Source organism: Argopecten irradians, chromosome 3 (assembly GCF_041381155.1).
Source record: "Argopecten irradians isolate NY chromosome 3, Ai_NY, whole genome shotgun sequence".
Classification (NCBI taxonomy): domain Eukaryota; kingdom Metazoa; phylum Mollusca; class Bivalvia; order Pectinida; family Pectinidae; genus Argopecten; species Argopecten irradians.
Window position 1 is genome coordinate 22,912,691 of NC_091136.1, and position 21,252 is coordinate 22,933,942.

Consider the following 21,252-nt stretch of genomic DNA (forward strand, 5'->3'; position numbering starts at 1 on the left):
TTAAACATAAAGATTTTATCTATCGTCATTAGAATATAAGCAAAATATCGACGATATATAATATGTGCCAGAAAATGATCATTAACTCTTTATAATTGAATTGGATAATGATATCTGGTGGCAGTGCAGTGGAGTGGAAAATTGTGGCAGTGCATTAATCACCTGGTTAAAGTTGCTCAGAAATCCGGCTTCAACAGGGTCACATTGCAGTGTGTTGTAGTAGGCATACAAAAGGATACCCAGATACCCAAGAGTTATATAATACAGTGTCATGCACGGACAGAGCATCCAGAAGGCCCTAGAATATACATATAAGGACATACGTGTACTTACTTAAAGGTAATTAACTTAATTTGTTATTCTAAAAACGTTTTTGATAATATTGTAAAATCCAAAAGATATTAGTTTACCGTTAATACTTCACATATCATCCTGAACAATTAGAAAAAAAAACCAAACATATCAACTATTAAAATTCCCATAATGGCGGTCATGAAATTGCTTTGAACATTAAAATTTTCAAATTTTCATTTTCATGTAAACGTCCGGATCCTGTGTTATAATATATATGTCATAAGACCAAGTTTTGTTTACCTTTTGGCTGCCGTGAGACTTCTGAGAGAAGTTACTCTCTGAACACTAGACTGGTTACACCAGTTAGGGAGGAGAGCAAATGGCAGTCCTATCAACATACCCCAAATGGTGTGGCGGGTTCTCGGGTCAAGGTCGACACTGTCAATAAAAGACAATCAGAAAAATATTGATGAAATAAACTATGAAATGTTAATTATCTTCTTCTCTGAAGAAGAAGTGTCGCTTTTGTATCCGCCACTTTGGAACAACTTTTGTTTCCTTGAATAATTTATATCTTTTGTGTTATAGTATTAATATTTGCAATTGCCACTGTGTGTCTGAATCGATAAACTATGTTGGGGCAGATCTGTTTATTTTCCAATAATTTGAGTGTAGAACGTGACCCGATTCAGTGCATATGAATACCTGTAAACATTGGTTGACTTCCTTTGACATTCTACAAAATCACGTGCCAATCTTTACAAATAACATATGTACGAGGCAATCGGAGACATACAATAAAACACATTTATTTTTTTGATGTGTTATTGCTATTTGACATGAATAAAATGAGTGAAATATGAGAACTAGTTTTATGACGTCATGGAAAAAAGGACGGGATCAAAGTTGTATGGTCTATAACTTTCGCTCTTTTTGTCATATTGAAAACTGTTTAAATGTTATACATATTTTCTCTGTCTGTCTGAGTTTTAAACTTTCTAATTTTACCACTTTTTATAAAGTTGCAGCACTGGAAGTATTTTTAATTATAAAAGTAAAAAAAAAACCTTTTAACGTGTACACGTGAAAAATAGGCTCGAAAGATGCCGAATCATTCCGAACTCTTCCGAACTTCGTCGCGACAATCTCGAAGTAAAACGAGAGTTGTGAAACCAAGAGAAAATGTCAACAATTTTTCATAAACAAAACATGTGATAGACCTCAGCAGACTCTATCTACAAAGAGAATAATGCTCGCACATTACAATATTTGATACACACAATATTTTACGGCAACGTGTAAATTGGATGTTTCAAATACTCAATCTTTGGACAGTATACCAGCATGATTTGCTCATATTAGCCAGAAGGAAAACGTAAACAAAGATATATGCGCTTACGCTAGTTACCTGGCTCACCACGTGCAGGTCGTGTCGAACGTCAGCCACGTGATACGATTCGGAATCCGACAAAACCCGAAGTCACTGAACATGGCGGTGATTGAAGGCGCTTTATTAAAAACCAGGAATATATGATTCCTAGATTTCGACTCTCTTATAGGCCGACATATGCTTTTGGGGAGCTAAATCATCAAGTTACATGTCAATGTTTAAATATCAAATGTTTAATTTACATATCTTTACAGTGAAATAAGTAGCAATATAACTTGAAGCTGTCAGTCAACGGCGCGCTTTTTTGAATGGCTGTTGTGCATTGATCAACATGACGGCAGTATAATTTTGACGGGTAATAACACAGGTAAATGATTGTTCTGACGTTTTTGTTGATTCTATTGTTTAAAGAAAATATTGTTAATATGGATTAACCTCTTATTTTGCTTAGTTTTTGAGATGATAAACCCAATGGAGCAGGCGGTAAATCGTGTGTAAACCTTCCAATAATTCGATTGATAACGAAAACCACTTTGTTTTCCCGTATCCCGTATATTTCGCGTCATCGTAACTTCCGATATCTTCGCGAATACATGAATTCGCGACAATCTTTACAGACAATCGCGCGTTCCTATATAGTAACTTTTGAATTTGCGTTCGAACTATCACAATATTGTGCGAAATTTTCTATCTAGTGAAAATAAAGTGGTTACCAGTAATTTAGAGATGGGATGGTATGACACACTAGACGAGATCAATTGGGGGAAAGTAAATGATCGAAGATATGCTGACGCATACGTACATGGGACTCGAGATTTTTTTAAAGATATAGAAACAGCTTCTTAAAGATATCGGTGATAATTCGAGCTTCGGCATTATTGCTGTACGCTCTAGATCTGGTGCATTCTAATTGGTTATACAGAAAAGAGGTACATGTGAGTTACGGTGCCGTATATCCCCAATAACGTATAAATAATAATTCATTTATACCGGTACTTACTTGATAAAGTCGAGTCTGTGTCCACGTGTGGCGATTTCGGCAACTGAATCGCCGCTACTTCCCGCCAAAAGAATACTACCCTGTTCAGGAAGAACATTTTTCTTTCAATATGCTTCAACACAGCAAACGTGAAGATACATTTATACGCTAGCAGGGAAGAATACCGCGCGTAATATTTGGCTTATGCATGTTATAAATGATATAAATGTTATTTTATATATGTTATATATATGTTATAAATATGTTATAAATGTTATTTTATATATGTTATAAATATGTTATAAATATGTTATATATGTTATATATATATTATATAATGATATTACAATAAATAAGGTCTCTCTTGTTTATATGATTATTCATTCTCCTTGTATTTATTTATAACATATTAATTTTCAAATGTTTACTGCGATGTGTCACCGAGGCTCGCCAAACATAGCTGAGCCTTTGAAATATGTAATCAGTTAATAGAGTTCGAATTCTCTTGACGAGGGACGAATGAACGCCGACTGCAATAAACATGGCAGCGTTTATATTTTACATTTGGAACACACCACACAGCATACATAATGATTTAGCATTCCACAAATTTAGTGATACGTACGCCTGTGTGTCATAGGTATCATCGTGAAAAATACGAGAAAAGAAGAGCAGTCAGTGAGTTCTTTCTTCCAGGTCAATGTACTTCTAAATACTTCAGGTTACATATGACATCTCGTTGAACAGGGGTGGTTATAGAAGTATAACAAACAGCTATTAAGACGTACCTTTATAGTTATGATCGCTATACCAATAAAAATCATTACAAACTGGAAAACATCCGTCCATACCACGCTCTTAATCCCACCCTGAGGATAAAAGTATACGTTTAATGCGCATATGGATGCAAAACGCAACATTCCGATAAGCGTTTATTAACTTTTAACACGCATCTTTCAAAAGACTGCAACCACGTAACGTCAAGCTGAAATGATTAACTTTGCATTTAATGGAAACAGAAAGACGTATGAATACAATTCATAAATGCCAGCTTAAAATTCATTTCATAAAATTTAGTTTTTAAACATAAATTATTCAAGTAGCTACACAGAAAATTGTCTCTGTGTGTTTCTAAATATGTAGACTTGTTTTGGTAATCGACCAAAAATATAAATTATTCACTTTTATTAACCTTATAGACTGTAGACATGGGTAGTCATAGTATTGTTATACTTACAATGGCCGTGTATGCAGTGCCTACTAGGCCGATAACGACAAGTGAGAGCCAGAGTGGTATCCCAGCCACTGTAACATAGATCAATACTCAGACTCATATGGAAAAGTATGTCAAAGCATGAAAATTAAGATAAGAAAACTTTGCTCAGGCATATAAAAGATGGTTTTATTTTTCAGCACATATCTATTTTTGAAAAAAGAAGACAATGAAAAAGCATCATAAATATTAGAAAATAGCCAATGTAAGTGGTATACTGGTGGTATTTGTATTAGAAATGAGAGGGTGAACAACGCAACTCAATGGATGCAATTGTTAAAGAAAAACATGGGAAAAATGAAACTATACATTGTTATTTATATTTCTAAGTATTAAATTAATCATAACAAACAACTCTTCCTATACATGAATTTTTCATTACTATCATGGTTGCTATTGTTTGAAATTGTTTTACATTTACCAACATACTTGCGACATAATAAGAGATATGTGCCCTTATGAGATAAGTTTATGTTATGACAAGGAGTAGATATACTATGAAAACAATAAGAGGTGAGGCAGAAATCGTTAACAACATCAAGTTTAGTAAGTCCTAATTTTCAAAATAAATATCCCCAAAACTTCATTTTGTGCTTCAATAAAAGATGTACCTTTATGAGAGAGCTATGCAAAATGATAATTTGCTAAAGGTTCAATGTGAGTAAGTCATAGCAGAAGTATTTGTAATCATTACATCCAATCAGTTTTATGAAACTAATTGAAAATATTAAGAAATGTATAAAAATAATCGATGGAAAATATGTGTTTTTGTTACAAAGAGAGGAAATAATAATTACTAAAAAAAATATTCTGGTATATTCATATCAACCGAAAGTGTAAATTACATATTGAACAATAATGTTTTTGAGTTATTTAGCATGTAAAGGAGTGTTGTAGTTTCGGAGTACCCGAGGAGACACCATCGACCCATGGTCAGTATCTAGCAATTGCCCCACATAATTTTCGAACTTGCAAGCCAGAGTTGACGGGTTGGTAAGTGTTATGTTGGGACACCTGAATATTGCATCTTCCCAGCTGGTCCTATTGATCCTGTAACTAACTGATATTGTGACACGTGTACTTAACCAGTATTAATGCTATGATTAAACTGCCAGCACTTTATTTATGACTAATGTCTACAGAATCGTATATTCAGATAATTATGAATAGATTTGATTAAATGACCTACCGATTTGCAGGGCCAAGGCTGGCGCATACAGCGTAACACCCATATAGGCAATCTGTAAAACAATCATTTAACAATAGGTATAATATATCAATAACTAGCCTAGTGCAAGTATTATATTTAAAGTTCTAGGTGTGGTAACTGGACAAAAATACAACTTCCTCTGTAATCTATTGAAACCCATAAGTTTTGATGAATTAGGCTACGAAAATAATTGAATGAAACAGACAAAAATGCATCATGCATTATAAACATTAGTTATATCAGAGAATATCTACACTATAAAAATTCTTGTTTTCATGCATTATGTATGTTTAGATGAAAATGATCTGCAGAAGTCACCTTACAGTTACTGATAACACTGTGGAAATATGCAATACAATTGTAAACCACAACTTGGTACATGATCTGACCATATCCATATGTACTCTTTGATCTCTTATTTGATAATGTACAATTTAAACATTATGTGAAAGTCACGTGACCAGTCAATGCAGGTGGACGGTGTTTATATCGCTCTCGTGACACTCAATATTTTTACCTTTTTCCAATCGGATTTTTTACATCTCTTTCTGGATTATGGAAAATGTGACAATGATTGACTAAAGTATCAGGACTAAAACTCGATTACCGCCTGAAATGTGAGTAAACAAGGCATTTTTTGCTACCATCTAATATGAACTGAACTGTACTCACTATATCTCATACGTACACGATACGCTTTATGCTCCACATACATGTACGTTCTCTCGTATATCGTGCGCCTAGTGAACTATTAAGTACTGAATAAGATACTCTGTATCCTGTGATACTTTGTTTAATCTGCTATCGATCTTTAAACATGAATAATGGCTGACAAAAGAAAAACCCTGTCAACGTCAAGCTCTGACCGTAGCTTCCATCATGACGGCCAAGACCACTCAATGCGGCCCACCAAAAAGGTTGTGAAAAAAGTGAAAACTGGATTGAACTCTTGCCAACCTACATTAGCTTCATTTAAATTTGACAATTCTCATCTGAAGAAGTTCGGAGAGGATATGATGAAAGCGATAAGTAATCTTGAGTCCAAAGCCAGCTGTATTGATCAGAAACTTTCCGGAATGGTTACCACAAAAACCTTAAATGACAAATTGAGCAAAATGGCCACCAAGTCAGACCTTGCCAAGGCAACATCAGAAATTGTAAATAAACTCAACACCAAAATTGAAAATCTAGAAAGTAGAGTATTTGACTTAGAGAATACAAATGACGATCTCACAAAGAAAGTCCAATTTCTCGAAACTAAACTGTCAAAGCTTGAGGACACTGTAACAGAAGTTGGTTATACTGCCGAAAAAGCTGACCATGATATAAATAATCTGGAGCAATACACGAGAAAGTCCAGTATCCGTATCTTTGGATTAAATGATGACAAAAATGAAAAGGTTGAAATGACATGCCAAAAAGTACAAGAACTTCTCCAGTCAAAACTTCAAATGAACTTTCAGAATAGTGACATTAACATTGCTCATCGGTTAGGACGTTACGACAATAAGAGAAATAGGACAGTCATCGTCAAATTTATGTGCCGACGCAAAAAAATGGAGTGTATCGCTAATAGACACAAACTAAGTGGATCGCGTATCTTCATAAGAGACGACTTAACAAAAGACAACCAATATCTTATGGATGTATGCAAATACGATGACAGAATCCAGAAGACTTGGACTGATAACGGAAAAATATTCGCGCAATTAGCTACGGACAGTTCCATCCACAGAATCCATCCAGGAATCTGTATCGATAATCTGATGAAATGAATTCCCGTATTCGACCATGATGTGTTTATCACTTGTACGTGATCACTAATCCGACACTTGGACAGTCTTTTATATATTAGTGGTCAATACAGTGAATCCCTTATACAGATTGTGTATATATTTTGTGTATTTCTTCAAAGTCCTGTCTTTTTAATATTTGTTATCTTATCAAGCATAATAAGGTATTTTTGAGCTTGTTCTTTCAATCTTAAGGCACTTAAAAAAATCATGTCGTAACAACTATACTTCGTCGTTGTCAATCACCATAGTGAGTGATACTAGTATTATGAAAACAATATTTTAATCTTCCTCTATTCTTATGCCAGTTCAGCTTTACCAAATATATCGTCTCGGTCTCAACACAGCGGGTATATTCAGAAAGACATTTTATTTTCTTTATATGTACTGTAATGTGATTTTCATAATATGCGCCAAAAATTGACTAACAATTTACAAGTAGATATCTGTCAAATTAACTATATTTCATTTATGCACTAATTAATATTTTTTAATAGTATGTGATGAAATATTTCCCCGTACATATCACATTGCATGATATCATAAATGAATTTTGTTACTACATACCAAACCGTATTTATAACTATTTTCCAAAAATCGTAATCTATGGCGAGTCAAATTAGATAATTATGGTGTGAACGTCTGTCTAAAGAGTTATTTCCCTTTATCACATTAGTCCGTTATGCTATCTTACTCAAATATATTATATACGTGCTAAAGGGTTTTGAATCAGCGATGGTTGTAAGCAGGAGTATGTGAAAGCAGAGTTACACAGCGTATAATGTTTTATGTATATCAAATTTTCTAATCTGACTGAAATCCATGTATATGTATTATATATTGAATTAATATATGCTGCATGAAATTCCATTGTATTTAAGAATAATATTGTTGTATATCAATTATTATTATCAGATATATTTATTTTTCACATATGCGCAACATTTGTAATTGATAAGCGCATCCAATATAACATGTAGTTTATTATATCTAGTGCTTTCTTTGAAATAGCGCTTTCAAGAGGTATCATCTAGCTATATGTGTAATACTAAAAAAAGAGTTATCTTCCTTCACCGTGGTGTATTTTACCAAAACCATTTCGTTCTTTGTACATATATAACCTGTAACGTATTTCAATATTCCAGTATCGTTGCTGTAAATTTAAATAGATGTAACTTCTCATAGAAATCTACATGCTGAAATATATAAATATTCTTGAATAACTATGTATTATTACGTGTGTTTGGTTAAATGTAATGATATATACAAAGTGAACTGTTCCGGAATAAACAATATTACCAAGGAACGGTAACTCTTTATTTTCGACCGACTTCATAACAAGGGACATAAATGCAACAATAAAATAAATACTACAAATGTTTCTTTCAAACAGCCCATCTTTTTTCTCTCTTTCTTTCATTCTCTCTCTTTTTTTGAAGATTTTATTCCATCCATATGTATATTTTAGTTCATATAATCAAATAGTTCTTTCTATAACAATCTATCGTCAAATATCTTGTCAATCTGAAATTACACGTAAATCGAACGCACTGTGCTGATCAGGAAAACGTTTTAATCTATGTCTATCCTAGATCACATATACGTAGTGGGGTAGATAAGTGCATATTTCGTGCACATTATGATAAAAGCATGAAACTTGGCGCAAATGAAGTTTAGGCCAAAAGAATTTTGTTTGGCCTCTGGGCAATCACGAATTAGCCATGTGACGTCACTGGCGGCCATTTTTCATTATGGCCGACAAAAACACTTTAAAAATCCATTTCAGATTAATTGTAGGTCTTTTTTTATGATTTTTCTTGCCCTTAATCCTTCTCAAACAATATTTAAATGATTGAATGAATTATTGACTTTATCATTTTTTTAAGATAATATTTATCGACATTTTCTGATGATATCAATGGCGGCCATTTTCAAAGATGGCCGCCAACATTGATAAAAACCCGTAATAGATTGATTTTTAGAGGATTTATTCATTTTTTAAACCTGTTCCTTCGTTAATGATACTAAAATGTTGAAAATGAATTAATAACACTTAAGTTTCTAAATAAAAAGAATACACAGACATTAATACGCCATCACTGGCGGCCATTTTTCAAGATGGCCGCCAAAACACTCAAAACCCCATTTCAGATTTATTGTAACCTTTTTTCTGAAATTTTTCGCCCTTAAACCTTCTCCACCAATGTTTAAATAACTGAATGAATTTTTTACTTTATTATTTTTTTAAATGTAGTATTAAGCGACATTTTCTGATGACGTCAACGGCGGTAAATTTTTCAAAATTGCCGCCAACATCGATTAACACCCTGTTATAGATTGTTTTTTTAGAGGATTTACTCATCTTTAAACATTTGTTCCTCTGTAAATGACACTAAAATGATACTAAAATGTTGAAAATGAATTAATAAACATTTTGTTTCTAAATAAAAAGAATTTACAGACATAAATACGCCGTCACTGGCGGCCATTTTCCAAGATGGCCACCAAAAACACTTAAATAGCCCATTTCAGAATGTAATTGTAAGTCTTTTTTTCTCCGTTTCACCGTTGATCCTTTTCAAACAATGTTTACATGATTAAATTAGTTATTGACTTTATTATTTAAAAGGTAGTATTTAATTTCTGATGACGTCAATGGAAGCCATTTTCCAAGATGGCCACCAACATTGATTTAAACCCCTTGATTGATTTTTAGAGAATTTGCAGGTTAATTTTAGGTCACTTGACTTATTCTAATCGCCTTTTGACCGTCGTCGTGCTTCGTGCGTCATCCGTCGTGTGTTCGTTAACAATTTACATTTTCGACTTCTTCTCAAAAACCGCTAAAGCAATTTCTATGCAGAAACCTTTCAAGGCATAAGGCCAATCAAAATTGTGAATCATATGACCCCCAATCCCCCAAGGGGCTGTGATTGGGGCCAAAAGGGGTAAAATTGACTAAAATCTAAAAAATCTTCTTCTCCACTTACAGATGTGGTAGAATCAAATACACTTCATAGATAGAAAGGTCTCAAGGCCCTCTACAAAACTTGTGAATTATATGACCTTGGGGTCTCCGGTTCCCCCTGGGAGGGGGTCAAGTTTACTATAGTTTATATAGGAAAAACACATTAATGAACATTATTTGCTTATTTTTCATAGAAAATTAGTCAAACTTTGTTAGAATTATTCGCCTGAGATGGCATTTAATAGTCATTATTTATATTGGTCCTGGCAGAAGCCCAGGGGCCTTAGGGGCGGGGCCAAAAGGGGTCAAATAGGCTAAAAATTCAAAAATCTTCCTATGAATTCACCAATTTGATGGAACCTGATACTTTTCATAGATTGGAAGGTCTTAAGGCCCTTTATAAAACTTGTGAATTTCATGACCCTAGGATCTCAGATTTTCCCCTGTGGAGGGGGTCAAATTTACTATAGTTTATCTAACAAAAACACATTTATGAACATTATTTGCTTTGTTTTCATAGGAAATTAGTCAAACTGGGTTAGAATTATTAGCCTGAGAAAGCGTTTTAACATCATATCCGTATTGGTCCTGACCGACCCCCAGGGGCCAGAGGGGAGGGGCCAAAAGGGGTCAAAATGGCTAAAATTTCAAAAATCTTCTTCTGAATTCACAGGTTTAATGGAATCAAATAATCTTCATTGATTAGAAAGTGAAATTTATAAAATCACTGACACTGACTGACTTCTAGTTTGGTTTTGTTGTTTAACGTTGGCAAAGTAAATTGGAAATTTTAACCATAAGGTTCGGTAACATAATACAATAACTATCAAAAGTAGAAACAAAAAATGAAAATTTTAATAATAAGGTTCAACTTTAAACTTTATTTTAATTCGTAAATACTTTTTACAGATTTGAACCAACTTTGTTCTTTCTGTATCAGCAGTCAGGTGACCGTCAAGGCCTCTTGGGCCTCTTGTCTTACTAATAAATTATTTTGAATATGTTTATATCAATATAAATATGATTTAAAAACGTTAATATGAGGTCAATAAACACCATGTCTGCCACATTGTACTGTTACAGATTAATTCTTGGTCGTTTTCCTCAATTTTTGAAACTTCTCAAACACATTTTGCAGTTTGGCCATATAAAAACTCCTATCGTCGTTACCAATAAAAATAAAAACAATTGTTAGGGCTTCGGGTGAACGACCTATTGTTTTTTATTCGTCTGCATCTAAAGTTGTATAAAATGGTAAAATATATGTAAATGGACGTATCACCATTGTGACATGAGTTGAAGGCGTGATAGTAGTCATTTGTTCTTGGTCAAAAATCCAATATGGCCGCTCTGAACTCGCTTCCTGTTTTTAACTTTCATTTGTCAATATTTCGTCAACGGCTTAACAAATTTCTTTCTTTTTTTGGATCTGTTATCTAGAATAAAAAGATGCAAGCAACAAATACAATGGTATTTTTTAAAAGGGCAACTTCCGGTTGGAAATAACGGTCAAAGTTCTAAAGTGGAATTCTTCGAAAAATTAATTAAAAATCTTCTTGTCAAGTTCTAGAACGCCAATATACCTGTTATTGCATGAAGAGCAATAATAATAATATAAAGGACTACTAAGTTTGTTAACATAAATGACTTTGACCTTCATTCAATAACACTGGGCCCAAAACACCTACAACTTTCAAATGACATGATCTACAGCATGCTGAAATAAATGGAGGTCTACTACAAATTAATTTGTTAATATAAATGACCTTGACCATTGTTTAAGGTCACATATGCTTTGGCATAACCTTAAATCTTTAAACCACTTCTTGTCACGTTCTGGAAAGCTTAGAGAAATGTTATTGGGCCTGTACATGCTGATATAATGGGCTACCAGGATTCTTAATATGGATGACCTTGACCTATTTGTCAGTTTAAAATTTCAGACGTAATGCTGAAATATAGAATTAAAATGTGATGATAAACATATTTAATTTTCAAAGAAAACTACAAAATATATATTCAGAACTCTTTAATTCTCTTAATTTGATGCCAAAATTGTTTGTGATTTCTACGTAGATAACTAGGTACTACATTTGAATGTGATTATATCAACCAACCTTGATAGCATTATAATAAATAGATGGTTTTGATTATTTTGAAAAGAATGTATGTTCTTATCTTTATACTGTCAATCTAATACTGTACCAGAGTTTCATAGTGTACATTCATGTACATGTATGTGTTTTAAACAGATAATATACTTTCATTGGCATGTATTTCAGGGTCTAATGTCGACTCATGAATAAAGGCTTAAAAAATTCAAAGTACATAGTCAATGCTCTATTGGAAGAAAAAATCAATGCAAATAATTATACTTGAGGTCAACTTCTTTTAAAATTTGACTCCGTTGACAACATCCCTTAAGGGGTCATGTTCAAATGACCTTATACCACCTGCACTTTAAATCAAATGCATTTCTGTAACTTGATACAATGATTAAAACGCTATTTCGTCCCTTTTACATACAACGGACAGCTAGCTTTGATAAGCTCTTTGGGCGAGATGACTACTCATACATACACGAGAAAATAATTATGACAGCTTTTTCAAACAGTTTCCTCTCCAGTCAAGATTCTGGCAGGCGAGATGACTACTCGTACATACACGAAAAAAATTATTATGACAGCTTTTTCAAACAATGTCGTCTCCAGTCAAGATTCTGGCGGCAGCAATGTATTGGCCATTTCCAAAAGGTCACCTGGACGTGACCCCTAATGGGATGTTGTCAAATCCTCTTACAAAACGTTGTGATGATAAAGGATCTGTATTTTAATCGGATCGATTAGTATATATTCTTGGGGTTCCGGAACATTTCTTGAATTGTTCTGGAGTTAATTATTTCCCCACCCTTTTTCCCAAAATAATTATTTGAAATGTATTTAATTACTTATTAAATGTTCAAACATCATTTGAGAAAGAAATATGTTCGACTTTAAAGAAAAAAGGAAAACGGTTAGTACTTTGGGCAGCCATTATAGAAAAAGGCAGCAATGACGTCATATAGCATCCCTAGTACATGTGCTGATATTACAAACATCAATTGTTTTCAGCAAATGTCATCAGCGGCCATCTTGGAAAAGAACGCCCTATGACGACTATTTTTTTTTAAATTTCTTTAAATTCTATTAATTTCTTTTTAATTAGTATCGCAAAGATTTTATTTTTCAATGATACATCAATTAGAAATGAAGAAAGTAAAAAAAAATATCAAAAATATTGCTTACTTCTGAGCTTAACTGAAATTTTGAAAAAAAATGGCGGCCATCTTGGACAATCACAACTATTGACGTCAGATTGATATAAAATTTCTTAAAATTATACTAATTTAAAAAAATAGTGTCGTAAATGTTTTATTTTCAATATATGCATGAAATTGATATTAATAAAATGAAAATATTAGAGGAATTGCGAACCATGGATCTATAATGAGATTTTTGAAAAGTTTTGGCGGCCATCTTGGAACATGACACCTATTGACGTCAATTTGATATCAAATTTCTTTAAATCTACTAATTTAAAACAAAAATAGTTTCGCAAATGTTTTATTTTTCATTCATACATGATATTGGACTTAATAAAATGAAAATATCAGAAAAATTGCTTACAATTGATCTATAATGAGGTTTTTGGAAAAAAAATGGCGGTCATCTTGGAAAATGACACCTAATGACGCCAAATAGATATAACATTTTTTAAAAATCCTATAACTTTTTTATTAATTAGTGTCGCAAATATTTCATTTTTCATCCATACTTCAATTAGGGATGTATAAAATGAAAAAATAAATAAAAATCGCTTGCCATTGATCTATAATGAAGTTCTTGAAAATATTTGACGGCCATCTTGGAAAATGGCGTCAGATTGATATAGAATTTTTTTGACTTCTATTAATTTTAAAAATCAATGTCGCAAATGTTTTATTTTTTTCATTCATACATCATTTATGAATGAATAAAGAGGAAAACAATCAGAAACATTGCTTATTATTGATCTAAATTGAAGTTTTTGGAAATTTAGGCCGCCATCTTGGAAAATGGCCGCCAGTGACGTCATAAGGCTAATTCGCGATGGCCCAGACACCAAAAAGTTTTCTTTTGGCCTAAACTTCATTTGTGCCAAGTTTCTTGCTTTTATCATAATGTGCACAATTTGGCCATATTTCTGCACTTATCTGCTCCACTAACGGTGGGTCGTCGAGTTTTAGCCTTTCTTCGTGACCTGTTTGACTGTTTCATTATGCCTTTGTATGTATTTTTGTTTAATGTTATTGTTTGTTCTTTTGTGTCTGTTTATCTGTTAAACCTAGGTCATTCATCACGCCATGCGTCACGCCCGTCGTTGAAAGTTTAAAGATTTTATCTGCCAACTGCCAGGGTCTTGGAGATTTCTCAAAAAGAAAAGACGTCTTTTCTTATTTAAAAACTAAACAGTACAATATTTATTGCCTCCAGGACACAGATTTTACATCTGAGAAGGAAAAAAATTATTCGTTCTAACTGGGGTTTCGACTGTGTATTTAATTCATTTAATTCCAATTCCAGAGGAACTGCTATACTTTTCAATAATAATTTTGAATATAAAATTTTACAGGAAAAGAAAGATCTGAACGGTAACATGTTAGCTTTAGATATAATAGTTAAAGGAGAAAAAATAACATTAATTACTTTATATGGACCTAACATTGACCAACCTCCTTTTTATGACGAAATATTTGATATTATAGAAGAGTTTGGAAATGACAAATATGTAATATGTGGAGACTTTAACATGATATTTGATCCTAAATTAGATTGTGAAAACTATAAAAACATAAACAACCCAAATGCAAGAAAGAAAGTTTTGGAATATATAGACACTTTTGGACTAGTAGACACATTTAGAGAAAAGAATCCTGAGACTAAAAGATATACTTGGCGTAGAAAAAATCCACACAAGCAGGCCAGATTAGATTATATACTGATATCAGATAGTCTTTTACCAAGTTTGACTTCTTCAATAATTGAACCAGGTTACCGTTCAGATCATTCTTTCTCAATAATTAACTTGTCTTTTAATAACTTTAAACGTGGAAAAGGTTTATGGAAATTTAATAATTCTCTTTTATTCGATAATGAATTTTTAAACCTTATTAAATCTACAATAGAAGATATCAAATCTCAATATGCAGTACCCGTATATAATATTAATAATGTAAAAGATATATCAATGACCAACTCTTTTTAGAAACACTAATAATGGAAATTCGGGGTAAAACTATTTCCTTCTCAAGTCATATAAAAAGACATCTAATGAAAGGGAAAAAAATTTAATTAATGAAATTAAGGCATTAGAAAAAACAGGGCCAAATAATACATCAGTAAACAAGTTAGAAGATAAAAAGAAGGAATTAGAAGAAATAAGAAAACAAAAAATAAATGGTAGCATAATAAGATCTAGAGCGAAATGGATAAGGGAAGGGGAAAAACCAACTAAATATTTCTGCAACTTAGAGTCTCGCAACTATACTAGTAAAATTATTCCTTACATAACTAAAGAAGATGGAACGGTTATCTCGGATCAAAAAAAATTCTTTATGAATCTAAAAATTACTATAATAACTTATATAAAGAAAATATCACACTAAGTAATGTCAATCTTGAACAACTTCTAGAATCTTATACTGTTCCTAAATTATCAGAGCAAGAATCTTTAAATATTGAAGGACCCCTTACAATAAATGAATTAAACAACACACTGCTAAAAATGAAAAATGATAAAAGTCCTGGCTCTGACGGTTTTACAGTGGAATTTTTGAAAATATTTTGGAAGCAATTGGGACCATTTGTTTTAAGATCACTTAATTATAGTTTTAGCACATCAGAACTTTCAATAACTCAAAAACAAGAAATAATTACATGCATTCCAAAAGGCAATAAACCCCGCGATAAATTAAGTAATTGGAGGCCGATAACACTTTTAAATAATATATATGAATTAACATCAGGCGCAATAGCAGAACGATTCAAAAAGGTAATCAGTAAATTAATTAGCAATAATCAAACTGGATTCATCCCTGGAAGATACATTGGCGAAAACACAAGGTTAATATATGATGTTATGCAATATACAGAAGAAAATAATATACCGGGACTTTTACTTTTAATAGACTTTGAAAAAGCTTTCGACTCTGTATCCTGGAACTTTATTGATAAAACTCTAAAATACTTTAATTTTGGTCCTACAATAATCAAGTGGATAAAAATCTTTAGAAATGATATACAGTCAGCAGTAAATCTTGGGGGAAATCTGTCCAACTTTTTCCATATAGAGCGAGGCTGTCTTCAAGGTAACCCGTCTCTTCATATATTTTTATTTTATGTACAGAAATTTTATCCACACTACTAAGAAATAATGAAAATATTAATGGTATACTATTACATGAAAATGAAATTCTATTATCTCAATTTGCTGATGACACGTCTGTTATTTTAGACGGCTCAAAAAAATCTTTAGATCAAACTCTCAAATCACTAAATTTCTATGCTAATATATCTGGTTTAAAAATGAATTTCTCCAAGACCCAGGTAATTTGGATTGGCAGTATGAAGTACAGTAATAATACATTTAATTCTAATCTTAACTTAAAATGGGGAACCACACGCTTTAATCTATTGGGTATTGAATATGATGTAGATCCAAGCAGAATAATCCAACTGAATTTCGACAAAAAACTTGCAAAACTAAAAGCACTAATTTCCATATATAGTCTAGAAGAATTTCGTGAAACGTGTACTATTCAGACCAATTTTCTAGAATATCAGGGTATGAAAAATGCCATTAATCATGTCATCAGAAACAATCAACAAAGTTTTGACTCTGAAAAAAATATAACTCTTCCTAACATACCAATAAACCTCAAATTGATTTTAAGTTGTAAAAAAGGTGTTCAAAATATATATTATGTTTTAATTAAAAATGAAGTTATACCTACTGCTCAAAATAAATGGAATCAAAATTTTGAAATTGATCGGGATGAATGGGGAAATATTTATAAACAACCTTTTAATGATACTACTAGCTCAAAGCTTCAATGGTTACAATTCCGAATAAATCACAGAATACTAACTACAAAAACATTTCTTTTAAGAATTGGTAAATCAACAACAATCTATGTACATTTTGTAAAACACATCCAGAAACAATCACTCATATATTTTGGGACTGTGAAAATGTATCAAATTTGATTGAACAATTAAGAATTTCTATAATTACTAATAATTTAAGTCTTAGATTCGAAAAACAGGATTTTATCTTCGGCAAACAAGATAGTACAAATACTAATTTCCATATTGAAAATTTGATACTGCTTCTAGTAAAACAATACATTTACAACTGCAAATGTCTAGAAAAAGAACTCAATTTAAACAGTCTAAAAAATCATATTAAATTTGAACTAAAAGCTCACAGGATTATAATATCCAACAGTAATTTAAAGCGGAAACCACAAGCACTTGCAGAATTACAAAATTGGTTAAATGTATAAACAGTAATAATTTTAAAAAATTTTGAAAGATCTGTGACCTAGGTTTACTCCCCCCCTCTCTTTTTTTGTCCTGTCTTTGGTGTAATTTTTTTATCAAGAGTTGTCTCCCCTAGTTCAATTTCTCATTACATCTGTAGAAAGGAAAATAACTCTTGATAGACCTTTTATGTATGTACATACGTTAAAATATTCAATTTGAAATAACTCTACAAATGTAATTATTGTACTCGTCTTTCATGTATCTTCTATATATGTTGTGATGTGTATATTTTTTGAAAAAAATTAATAAAAAAAAATTTTAAAAAAAAATTAAAAATTATGTATTGTTAGTATTATAATTCTCAAATGTTGATAACATAAAAAAAACTTTTCTTGATTGGTGAGTATGAAAATTAGGGCACGTATAACTTGAAAGGCTACTCTGTGGTGAGGATACAGAGAGAGGGAGGTGATGGTGCTATACTTTACTTAATTGATGTACAAAAATGAAATCTATCAAAATAACTCAACATCTGTGCGTGATTTGTGCATGCTCACACTACGATAAATCTGCAATTTCTTAAATAAAGGGAAGAATGCTTATGAATAGCCACTGTTACAATAACTTTAGTGGGAGCTGAATTTCTGCAAAATTTATTATTCATTTGGAGCTGTGAACCAGAGCGTGACTAACATAGCTTATCATCCAATAAACGATCAACAATAAAGACCTTCTCTCTTAGAATAAATATGTACTTTCATCACATTTCGTTACTGCCAGGGGCACATAAAAGGCAGTATTATCGGTACCTGAAGTGAAATCGAAACACCTACAAAGGAGCTTGTTCTATGTTCATTCAGATGTGAAACGTTTTCACTGAACAATTTCGCGCGCATTTCTTGTGGTAAAATGCGCGAAAAATAATTTACAACTAATAAGCTACCCACATTATGTCCATTGTCTGCTGTGTAATTATCGGGATATAACCTAGTTGTGCCACGTCAGAAATGTCACTGTGTTAGAAAATAGGTCCCACGCGCATTGAAATCTGGCAGCAAGTCAAATTAAGTTAGATCACATACATTGCTATCTGGTGTTGAAATGTCAGTCATTTTCAACGTTCACCCTCGAAATGGTCATATACCAATTTTTTAATACTTACCCACTAAAACCGAACTAGTACTTTAAAAGATATATCGATTTTATCGATTTTAGGTAAATGAAATACCTTATGACGGTTTGTATCTAATACAGTTTATATATTAACATCCGGTGATATTTAAACTTACCGTCTGTAGCATGCCAATCATTGTCCCCAAAATACGAACACCTTTTGACCGGAATCGCATTTGGAGATACTGTAAAATACGAATGAAATGATATTTCATGAATGATTGCATTGAAACTTCATAGTAAGAAAGAATTAGCATGTTTTACCAGCCTTTAGATTATTCCATGTGTGACTCCCATCGTATTTATCAATCGTGACATGAGGACACTTTTTAGGATTATAAAATTAGAAATATTGCAACATCAATGTAATCCAATAGTTTTTTCCACTTAATTAATACTTTCAGATGTATATTCTTGTACGAATACAGTATAGTTAGTTATCTAAAAATGTTTAAGAATCCATACATTGGGTCTTTTTTATTTAGAATTCAAACGTGTTGTCAATATGGTGCTCTTTTCAAAATTCATGTGAAGCCTGTTAAGTGGAAAGGATCGTGATAAAAATCGACTTCAGTTTTTCTTAATATTTTACAAAGGTCTTTACAGCAATTATCATCATTTTCCTCGACAGAAGATGGCGTGCATTGTAAAGTGCCCTTTCTTACACTCGTAAATGATTATTGAAGGCTCCCCCTATCCTACCTGCGGGATAACCGCCATTTTGAAAAATATCATCCATTTCTGATAAATTTTCAAAATATATTTGAGAGCGACGTAACGTGTGGACGGAAAGCGTCAGCTTTTTACGTCTTAACAAACCATGTGTTTCACTGATGTTTCATAAGTATATCACAAGGATGTATTCCGTTGTTTTACATGTGGTACTGATCTAGACGATAAAGTGTAAATCAAGTATACACGCTTTTGGTACTTACCTCATAGGTACTGGTCAGCCCCAACGGGTAGAGCAGTGGAACAATGGTGACACTTGCTATCAGGACAGAGAAACTGTTGGCAGCAAACACATATACACCAATAACGCCAAAAGCATATACCTCAGCAGGCACACCCATGAGAGAAATGGCAGACAGAAATGTCACAAAAAGTGACATCGAAACCGGTAAAAGTAGAAGTCGCCTGTTTCCAAGGAAATAATTTTCCAATGTCGGGTTTTTGTTGGTCTGATATCCATAGTAAACACCAATTCCCATACATATACAAAGGAAAATGGCAATAACGACATAATCCGCAATATGTGGACGTGGGATGGGGAAAAATGATAGATCCATGTTCATGATGTGCCACTAGCCAGAGGTAGGCAGAGCTTCTGACACGCTGAAGACCCACACAGCCTTATATCAGCAGTCTGATACACAGTCAAGTGTAATGCTTTTTGTTGATGTGCATCAGACCGTGGACAGTGTATGAACCGGTTCAGCGCGTTTGTCATTATCGTAACGGTGAAACAGCTTTTTATCGAGAAATTGAGAAATTGAGGAACACCTGCAGCTAGCTTTCACTTGCACACAAGATTTTTTTTTTTTTTTTTCTTCTTTTTTTTTCACTCAGAGCAGCAGAGAATCAACTAACCACCAGCTAACAGCAAATTTTCTTTTTTTAAAACTGAATTTTATCTATTCTACTTCAACACATACACCTACACAATATACAATATACATTTTTAACTAATGCATACAGTACACACTTATATACTGTATATACATACATACATAATTCATACATACATACATACATACATACATACATACATACATACATACATACATACATACATACATACATACATACATACATACATACATACATACATACATACATACATACATACATACATACATACATACATACATACATACATACATACATACATACATACATACATACATACATACATACATACATACATACACACATACATACATGCCGCACACACACACACACACACACACACACACACACACACACACACATACATATATATATACATACATTCATACATACATACATACATACATACATACATACATACATGCATACATGCATACATACATACATAGTCCGTACATACACCCTCACATACACTCACCCTCACATACATACATACATACATACATACATACATACATACATACATACATACATACATACATACATACATACATACATACATACATACATACATACATACATACATACATACATACATACATACATACATACATACATACATACATACATACATACATACATACATACATACATACATACATACATACATACATACATACATACATACATACATACATACATACATACATACATACATACATACATACATACATACATACATACATACATACATACATACATACAAATGCATATTACATATTGATATAATTTGCATAGCTGATACCGTGTTTTATTCTCATTTTCTCATCACGGTGATTACTTTTCTTTTGATTTTTAATACTCTATATCACATATCAATGACAATGTTGTATTACATATTTTCTAAAATTACCCTGCCTGAAGCATGCCTGTTATATATAGTTACAGACCAAACATCTGACATAATATTATCTAATATGA

General features: G+C 32.4%; 1 protein-coding gene across 1 annotated transcript; it reads right to left on the reverse strand.

The window, feature by feature from the left end:
* Positions 1–52: 52 nt before the first annotated feature.
* LOC138317903 (sodium-coupled monocarboxylate transporter 2-like) lies at positions 53–20,643 on the reverse strand. Its single transcript, XM_069259875.1, has 8 exons — positions 19,578–20,643; positions 18,759–18,827; positions 5,126–5,177; positions 3,901–3,968; positions 3,452–3,532; positions 2,685–2,764; positions 595–732; positions 53–298 (listed from the first exon to the last, which is right to left on the reverse strand). Exons 1-8 carry the CDS (start codon positions 19,935–19,937, stop codon positions 82–84), a joined length of 1,065 nt encoding a protein of 354 aa, XP_069115976.1. The 5' UTR covers positions 19,938–20,643; the 3' UTR covers positions 53–81.
* Positions 20,644–21,252: the final 609 nt, after the last annotated feature.

Excerpts from the sequence above, each read along its gene's own strand:
- LOC138317903 (XM_069259875.1), bottom strand. The coding sequence starts at position 19,937 with ATGAACATGGATCTATCATTTTTCCCCATCCCACGTCCACATATTGCG. Across the intron at positions 5,178-18,758 it reads TGATTGGCATGCTACAGACG|ATTGCCTATATGGGTGTTAC; the intron begins GTAAGTTTAAAT and ends ATTGTTTTACAG. Across the intron at positions 299-594 it reads AGTCTCACGGCAGCCAAAAG|GGCCTTCTGGATGCTCTGTC; the intron begins GTAAACAAAACT and ends TGTATATTCTAG.